Source organism: Cyclopterus lumpus, chromosome 22 (genome assembly GCF_009769545.1).
Source record: "Cyclopterus lumpus isolate fCycLum1 chromosome 22, fCycLum1.pri, whole genome shotgun sequence".
Lineage (NCBI taxonomy): Eukaryota > Metazoa > Chordata > Actinopteri > Perciformes > Cyclopteridae > Cyclopterus > Cyclopterus lumpus.
Window position 1 is genome coordinate 17419802 of NC_046987.1, and position 10045 is coordinate 17429846.

Here is a 10045-nt window from a genome sequence, read left to right on the forward strand (position 1 = left end):
ATGATACAACCTTCTAATAACGTGCATGTGTTTACTTCTATAGATGTATATCTCGCAGCAAGATTGCATTTTAACACATCTGCGGTTTGGCTGATTTCCAGTTAATTTATTAACAAAGCGGTTGTCAAATCATTAAAAAAAAATAAAGAATAAAACCTGGAAAGCACGAGTTCGTATATTTTCCGTGGAAGGTGAAACATAAAAGTAGAATGAGGATAAGCGGTATTGAAAATGGATGGATGGATGGATATACAGAAAGAGAGAAAGTGAAAGAGAGACACTCAGGTATGAACTCACCCTCGAGCCGGGCTTCTGTGCGGAGACCTGCGGCAGGTAGCAGAGGAACAGAGGCGCCAGCGCGCGAGACAAGGTGAGGAGAAGCACACGTGACAATAACATAGTTGATGGTCGGTCAGGTAGTCTCTCTCTCTGTGTGTGTGTGTGTGTGTGTGTGTGTGTGTGTGTGTGTGTTCGTCTGTCACGCCGATGATCAACAGGTCCAAAGAAAATAAAACACTCTCCTTCTAGATGTTTCCCTCGTGTCAAACTTCAACAATAACTCATCACATAGTGCCGCGCGTGCGTGGAGAAATCATGACTCGGCGGTGACCATGGCGGACGAGGGTTTCTTTTCTTTTTTCTTTTTCTTTTTCTTTTTGTATCCACTTGCGCGGAGGATCAGCTGTTCATCGCGGTGCGGCTCCCACAGGTTGAAGTCGCGCTTGTATCCATTGCGGTTTCATTTAAAACGAAGGAGGAGGGAGAAGCGCCGCTGACTGACACCCGCGGCTGTCCAATCGCGGCGAAGGGATGGCGTCGGAGAGCCACGCCCACTTTTTTTAAAACGGGTCCAAGACGGAACTCTCCACGGAGGAGAAAAGAGGGCTGCTGCGGTCCGTCGGTCCCGAGACGCAGCAGCTGCGGAGACACTCAGTGTATCGCCGTCTTTGAGAGCAGCAACAATGGCCGAGCGATTGTGAAGTCAAATCTGAGGTTCTCGTCCCCCATTCAGAGACGTATAATGCTCCATAATGGCCGAGTGTCCTGCTGCCGTGACATTTAGCCTGTGTACTTGGGTTACAATAGAAAACATCTATTGAGTAAAGTCAATAGCTGTCACAAGCACCGCAGGGGGTCTGTGTGTGTGTGTGCGTGTGTGTGTGCGTGTGTGTGAGAGGATTGGGCAAAAACGACTTTTTGTGACACTTAATCCCTAATTATAGTTGTTGATGTAACTTGTTTTATAGTGTAAAGCTCATTGTTTGGAAGAGCATGATGGTGGCTGGTCGCCATTAAATGAAAGCAGCAGTAATATATATATAACAGCAATAATAATTGCCTAAAATAATGCTCAATATAACTGCACGTAACAAATGTGTTTGCAGATTCAAATAAATATGCACTTTCTGGCCCTTCTATTAGGTACACTTGTACAATCTAATGCAACCGCTCTGCCACCAATACTTTTACAAAGTATTCAGTTTCTATGAAACTTTCCGAGAGTTTATATTATTATACAATACTCTGAGATGGTAGTTAGTGGTGGTGTTTATTAGACTGCAGCAACCATTCTCAATATAAGGCAGTCCAGTTTAATGACAACCTCAACCAAAAAAACGTATTGTTCAATATGTTCTATAGATCTCTGACAATGTCAATGAAAAATGAACATTGAATTTGCTCAGCTAGTGGATTGGATTATATTTTACAGATGTACCTAATAAAGTGGCCGCTGAGTGTCTATTACAATAAAACAAATGTATGTAAGTACATTTAATCAAATGTACGATGAATACATCTTTTTACTATATTGGCAACTATGTGTTTGTACTTAACTTGAATTTTTGCATTTCATGCTGAATTTCAGGGCAATGTATTTTAACCTTTAAATCCACTAACTGAATTTACTCTCAGTTGGATTCCAGATTCAGATTTTACATGTCAATCACATGAGGATCTATAGTTTAGTATTACACTAACCAATATCATTTAAAAAAGTTAAAAACAGTTACATTGCAATTACACATGAATGTATCATGAATCATTATTATCCAACCATAAGATGCCATTTATAAAAGACGATGTTAAATGACTTTTGTTACTTCAAGTTTATTTCACTAATAACACCTTCCACTTTTACAGAAGTGACATTTTCGATTTCAAACTTTACATTTTTATATTGCAGTATTGGTACTTTTACATAATGATCTGGATACTTCTCCACCGCTGATCATATTGCATCACTGTCTGCATCCTGACTGGAAAAATATATCTCCTTTCTCCCTGTTCTCTCTCTCTCTCTCTCTCTTTCTCCATCTTTTCTCTTTCAGATAAGTTGTGTGTGCCCATTGAGAGCGAGTTAAAAAGGAGAAGAGACCGAAGAGGGCGAGCGAGGGAAGCCGAGTGTTGAGTGCAAGTGTCCAGCTCCAGTTCAATCCACAGAAACGGGGCTTTTAAGAGCTGAAAAGGGCCATCCGGTCACCCTTTGCTGGAATGGGTAACCCCCCCCATCCCCCTCAAATCCCCTTCCCTCAGTCTTTGTCCCTATAGATATTTTTTAATTGTTGGCGATGACAGTTCAGCGGCTTTTTGAGTGCCTCAGTGAAGAACCTTGTAATTAGAGCTATTGAGCTGCTGGAATTGGCACAATTAGGGTCAGCATTAATGATTTCTGTGAGCACCGGGAGGTTTCGGCAAAGGGCTATTTTCTCAGAGAGGATGGCGAGAATTTGTGAAGAGGGTCAGGCCAAATGCGAGGCGAGGTTGGACATAAAGGAGAGGGAAAAAATGGAGGCCTAAACGAACCGGGGACAGTGAATTCATCTGGATTCTTCTTTATCGGACCACCGCGGAGACTCTGCAAAGCGCCCGTGTGGTATCGTTATCAGAGCTGCGAGAAGGTGGACGCCCCCCCCCCCCCCCCTTCATCTTCCCCTCTCCTTCCTCTCTCCGGTCCACTCATGACCTGGTGTGAGTGGAGAAATGCTGTGGGAGGTGAGGATGAGGAGTAGAGGGGAGGGGGGGGGGGAGACAGGAGTGTCTCTTGGAATGTTAACGAGATCAGTTTATATCTGCTCTTCCCCCCTCCCCCCCCTAACAAAGAAGACAAGGTTTTCTGGGGTGTAAAGCTGTTGTAGGGAAAGCATGGCTCTACACTTTAATTCTGTTGTCATTTGGCCGAGCATGAAAGAAAACCTCTGACAACAAAAACAACAAAAAAGGAATGAATGGGCACGCTGAAAGAAAATGTATTTCCCAATTACTGCAGTGCCCCCACTGCAGTAACCCCACTGTCCCCCCCGCCGGCTTACACCAACTACATACGGCCCGAAAATTAGCAGGTGTCTGTAGACACAGAAACAGACGGAGACAGAGGCCACCCAGAGGTCTGACGGCACAGATGTTCAACCGTGACGTCACACACGTACAGAAAGGTTTGGGGGTAAAAGTTCTAACTGAGTTGTCTCTTTATATTTTTACAGTTATTCACAGTTGTATACGATGTGAACAAAAAAAACGTTCAAAAGTAAAAAGCTACGTTTACATTTTGTTTTTGTAGCTTCTCGTTGTTGATTAATTTTACAATTCAACCGTTTAATACATTTAATATATTGTCTGCTGCACTTTGTAGACAGAATAATTACTATACTTACAACATTAAGGTATTTGTGCTTTACCTCAGTTTTACTGGGAAATATTGTTTTACTGCATTTAATTTACATCTGTATTTATAAAATACTTCACTACATTTTTGACATATACATACAGTATAATAAACTCTTTGATATAAAACTTTGCAACTTTTAATTTTGATTAAATATTGAATTATTGATATTCAACATTCAAAAGCAATTATTATCTTATATCTTAATGTTTTTAAAGAATAACTAACTTTACAGTTTTCCACAAGATAACAATATAGCATTGTGAAAAGAGCCACTTTGCATTAAGTATAAATCTCATATTGATAATACTTCTGTGGTTTTACTGAATATGTTCACTCTTTATTTATTGCTTCCTCTTTATAAGTAAGGAATCTGAAAACTTCTTCCAGCCCTGACAGGAAGTGCTGTATGTCCACATAGTCGTACTTGTACAGTAGTTTCTAGTAGTTTTGTCACAGCCCCTCGTGAATAAAATGCAACTCACAAGATAATTATTCATTGATTTATGACACTTTGAAATCATAGCAAATTCCTTTACTGGTCAATATACTACATTAAATATAAAGTAATATTTTCAAAATTATCCTTGTGTTATTGCTCCTTACTACTTACTTATACATTATACTAGTAGTACTCAGCATACAAATACTTCTTATAATACTTCTTTGCCCACCAGAGTCGTTCATTATTGAAGTACTTGCTCTCCATGTTATGTGACTTTCTACTTCTACTCCTTTACAATATTGTAAGTTTTCTCAATTTCATTCATTTGAGACCATCAGCAACTTTTAAAAATATACATGCAAAACACATAAGTTTGTAAAATATATTATTTATTTAACTACCTGTAAGTGTATCTCCACTGTCACCAGCTTCAACTTTAATGCAACTAAATGAATGCATTAATAATCCAGGAATATGATATAAATAATAACACTCTGAAAGGAGCCCTATAGTAAAGTTAATGTTGTCAAACATGAGTGCTGAATGAAATGCAGACAGACGGAGGGACGGGTGGGTGGTGTGCTGTGGAAAGACCGGAGGTCAGATATAAAGCCCACTCCTTTTTAAAGTGTCATCTGGATTTCATTTAATAAATTCCACATATTTTACATGTACTGGCCGCAATTTTCATTAGCTCCTGAAAACGAGGAGCCGCAGATAGCCCTCGGCTGGCCAACAGTTCTGTACAGCAGCAACCTGGCCTCTTATTACCCTCTTCAAACACACACACACACACACACACACACACACACACTGAGGCTGATGTAGCAGCACAGTAAACAAATAAATAAGCCCACAAAGCCAAATTATCTGTGACATTAATCAGAGATGCGAGGGATTTTTAAGCAGTGAGAGAGTGAAAGAGAAAATGGCAACAGGGTGCAAAGGGTGTGAAAAGGGCTATTGAGTCTGGACGTTGGTGTCCCGCACCTGCGCTGTCTATTCACCCCACTGTTTACACACTGTCATCCACAATTAATACCTCGTGGGGACTGTGCTGCCTGGCCTCTGCGGGGCCCCCAGACCCATCCAGAGCCCTTATGGATGCCTAATTGAGCATACCGCTCTTCTGATTGAATTAACAGCTCCGTCTCTGGGACCTTTTCCCCTTCCACCGAGGAGGGGGACTATTCCACACCCCGCATGGGACCCCTGTACCCTCAGAAGGCAGAGCGGAGGGCGGCGGTGGGGGTGCTTGGTGGCTGGAGAAAGCGTAGGGTCAAAAGGGGGGAGTTGTTGAAACTGTCCAGAAAACGTGCCCTTTTTTCTGTTTGCAAACCGAGGCTGGACATGTGAACCGGGGGCAACCAGAGGTCTCGGTCTTCACAGGACCGGCGAGTTCCTGTGAAAAGACGAGATTGTTGAGAACAGTTCTTGCATTGCAGTGTTCATCTGGTACCTCTGACCTGCTCACGTTAATTATTAGGGTTAGGTTTTCTGCTGTTCATGGTAATACAGTAACGCCATATCTGATTGGTCCAGAGTTTCCTGGGAAGATTCTTGGAAGGAACTTTTTTGTGATTTTCCAATTAATTAACATAAATTAATTGCTTGCATAACTTCAGGACAGTTGAACATTCATCATAAAAACATTTACTGATAATATACAATATTTTTTTAAATAATCAATATTTACACATGACCAAAGACTTATGATTGAAATAATTTTTTTCGTGGCAGGATGGGAAAGCCGTTGCACTAAAAAAATATGAGAAAACTTTATTTATACGATAGTTTTACCCCAGTAATAACAATTTAACAATGTATTATTATTCTGAGGATATAAAGAAAATAAATGGAGAATTGATTGAGACAAACTTGCAGCTGTTCTCGCACTCTGGTTTGGCAGAAACCTACATAAATATTCCCATATTATAAGTTTTATATATATATATATATATATTTGAACATGTTCACATGTGTCTGTCATTGCAGAAAAATAGCAGAATCAGTTTGCTAATGTAAAAAGTGGCATGCAGTAGTCTGACCAGGGTGCATCATCACTAAATTGTCAGAAGAGCATCATTCACTCTGTAAAAGTGTTTCTGGAGAGGGGCAGACTCACCGTATCCTCTTTATTTCCAGGTCTGTAAAAGAGGTTGCCATGTCTTGACGTGCACTTTTCAAAGTTCAGAACACATGCGGAGCTGAAAATCAGATCCGCCTCATGAAGGGAAATTAAATGGGTGAATTCATCTCAGCGGACGCTGTTGAGTCATGTAGTCAAAAAGTGGTTACAGCCCGAGTTCCCAGAGTTCCTGTCGGTCTGCAATCTCTTGGCTGGATTCATTTGTTGCCTCTGTGTAAAAATAGGCCTCCTTCAGTGGAGTGAACGGCACATGGATCCTCTTGACTGCACTGATTCTGCCTTCACGTTGTTATTCTAACACGAGACCTCTTAATCATTCATTGGCTGCAACATCTCCCAAGTACAGAGTTTCCAAACGAGGAGAGCTGATGTAGAATCAGTTTGTACTCGTACACTATGTCCACATGCATTAGCAGACTTGTTTCCTAAGAACTCTTTTAAACTTTATTAGACTTAAATCGTCTATTACGCTGCCTGTAGTCAGCGTGTTTTCTTTTAACAGTACATGTATTTAGTCAAATCATTTCTTTAGTAAAAGTAGCGAAAACACAATGTAGAAATACTCTTTACAATATGAGTCATGCATTCAAAAGGTAGTAAAATATACTAGTATTGGCTTCATGCAGAATGGCATATTTCAGAATAATGTACATTATTGATATACGATGATTGATTTATTTATATTTATATTACTTTAACGTTGCAGCTGTGTGTTTTTTACTACATATAATGTTGGGTAACTTTTGAATTTCACTAATCAGGTACTATATCCATAATATTACATCATAATTTATTAGTTTAATATGTATATTTATAGTTTACCAACGTGACAGGAACCCAATCTGCAAGAGCAAAACCGCCAAACAGGAAATATTGATGAATTGAATTGACAGATTTCTTTCATGAATGTGTTTATTAAGTTTCCAGGTTTTTCCAAAGACATTAATAACAAAACATTTACAAAAAACTCAACAAAAAGAGACCAGCAGAGTAAAAACACCTCTGGGTAATTAGTTTTCTTAAGCAGTTTACTAACTGACTCCTTGATTGATTGATTGATTTGATTGATTGCAAATATAAATCATTGTGGTCACAGTCCTGTTACTAACATAGTAAAGTAAAAGTTAAGTAAACTATTAGTAAACGTATTAGTTTAATCACAGTCACAATATGTTGTTTTCTGCACCATCATGGTCGACAATAAGGTGAGTGGGATTTATGTCAGTTAAAGCATTTATAATTTAACTTAAAATATATATTTGGTGTGAATATGGTTTAGGATTCATTTTTAAATTATTGAAGTACAACTATTATCTGTCAAATAAACTGCATGTTTGTCCTTCAAACGTACTTACAGTCAGTCCTGGGTGCCACATATCAAACCCCCATGTTCACATGATGTACTCCTACTCAGAAGGTTTTGGCACCTTCGAGACTGGCTCCCACTACAAAACCAATATACAAGGGAACACTCGAGGCCCTCACCACCAGCCGGGGCATTGCAGTGGTCTCCATGACTGCACAGAGCAGCTCACCTCTCGATGAACCCCCCAGAACAGCTTTGGTGGTGGGGAGCATGCCCTACCGAAAACAAAAACACCAAAAATACTGCCGAGCATACCCCCGCACCAGTGAACTGTGCAGCGACCACACCGTGCCCCGCTCCCCTCTGGCCCCCGTCCCAGACCTCGTCCCAGACCCCACGGCCCCCGGTTAACAAGCCAGCCAGCACGTTCCCTGTTGTCACTTGTTACCCGCTCTCCGCCTGATGCGGCTCACGGGCGGGGCCAATTAAACCCGCACTGTTCCCCACACCGGGTCAGGAGTTTAGTGGGTCATCATCACTGTGAGTTATCTAATCCTGATCCAACCGCTCCACCTGGACCGAACCAGACCGGCCTGCCTCAATAAATATGCTGCACTCATTCATGTGGTGGTGGGGGGGGGGAATGTGTCAATACGCAGAGACAATAACATGATAAAATCATGTTTGACTTCTTCTGCCTCTTGTAGTACCGGCTAGAACTACAGTTGTATAAGTACTGCTACGACCAACTCTATAGCTAATAATAGCTGCATCAACAGTAGTCATGGTAGTAGTAGAAGATGTACTCGTAGTAGTTGTAGAAGTGGGTGTTTATTTAAACCCTCAAACAGCTTCCCATCGTTGCACTAGTGGACTGGTGATAATAGGAAATAGTTGTTGTTAATGTGTTAGTAGTTAATGTTAATAAAGTAGCAGTAAGGAGTTTCTTTTTTTAATATTTGTTGCTCTCAGGTCTCTATCTCAACAGTAGAGAGCTCACTAGCTCTCCTCCTAACGACAAAGCTCAGTTCAGTTTACAATTTGCCAATTAATAGTTATGCGTACATACATGTGTGCTGTTCGGAATAGTGAGGAGTCAGCAGAAAACCAAAACTTCAGATAGCACACAAAACCGACGGGTCCAGCACTATACGTGATATTAGCCGTGGACAGACAGACGCACACAGTCACGCACACAACCGAATGCATAATCTTCTGGTGGAGATGTTGAGGCCACTTTTATTTGATCAAGTTTAAACTAAATGATATATCGGAGCACCAACTCCACTCGTGAAGGTGAATTCTCCCCAGCGCTGTTGTTGCTGCCCCGGCTGTGACCCTGACCTTTGACCTCGATTAAGTAGCACAACACATGTCTCGGTGTACTTTTTCATTAAAGAAGTGATTGTTTTTTTCCAGTTAATTCCTGCGACAGGTGTGAGGTGTTAGTCTTCTGGAAGCTTCATAACGCTGAAATCTTGTAACCTTATAATGTAGAAACAACTAAAGTTTGAGTTTGTTTAGAGAATCAGAATTGTTCAATAGGAAATATAAAAAACTATCTAGACTTTAGGAAATTGGCCTGTGGGGACTGCTGTATAAACAGATGATGATTGAACATATAAATGGAAATATTGTGTCAGCGTGACATCGTACAAACAGGTGTTAAACTACACAGACAGTGAAGCAAAATATAGAGACATTAACACAAAGTGTATGAAACTTGTTATGATTTAACAAACACTTACAATGCTCCCACTAGCAAACACTATAGTTGTTGCTAGTGGGAGTATTGTAAGTGTGCGAGGAGGACAGGGAATTAAATGAATACATAATTAATGAATACATACTAATAGTACTAACTAATAATGTTGACAAGCAAGTCTAATAGAAGCTCGGGTGTATTCATATATAATACGTGTCAATAAGAGAAGTTACAGTTTAAGATAGGTGTTAATAATGTGTGGTATTTGTCAAAAACTACCTTGTAAAGTGTAACAAATGTTCATTCATTTAATTCAATGCACTATTTACAAGTACACGTTTACTACTTTAACTACTGTGATGTTTTTGTGTCTTTATATAATAGTTTGAAATAGATGTGTCTTATCTAGAATAATAAATGTTTTATGTTGAGGGGTTTAGCAAAAAAAAAGAAGAAGTTAAATAGCATTTGTCTTACAGTTACTTTGCAGACAAAGATTATATGTAGAAAACATAACGATGCATCATGTTTTATAAGTAGATTTTATGTTTTGTTTTGTAAAAAAATATATTAAATGACCAAACAGTGTAGTTTAAACGACAGTAAAATACAAACTACACATGAATGCACCTGTAATAATGATCTCATAATACTATAAATAATTGTAAAACACTCACAGGGTTTTTTTACTCTTGAATTTGGCTTATACTTACATATAAGTATGATAATACATACTTTAAAAAACGTCAATACATATCTTTTACTTCCTTTTTATG

General features: G+C 39.7%; 1 protein-coding gene across 4 annotated transcripts in view; it reads right to left on the reverse strand.

Moving 5' to 3' along the window:
- The window catches only part of smoc1 (SPARC related modular calcium binding 1), a 39662-nt gene extending 38912 nt beyond the window's left edge, over positions 1–750 (reverse strand). For 2 of the 4 annotated variants that reach the window (XM_034525210.1, XM_034525209.1), the window contains exon 1: positions 298–718. In XM_034525210.1, coding sequence (XP_034381101.1) covers positions 298–399 — 102 coding nt within the window. In that variant the 5' untranslated portion in view covers positions 400–718. Of the gene's footprint in view, positions 1–297 lie in introns of all 4 variants that reach the window. The other 2 variants (XM_034525208.1, XM_034525207.1) reach the window with 2 other exon arrangements.
- Between the last annotated feature and the right edge of the window lie 9295 nt (positions 751–10045).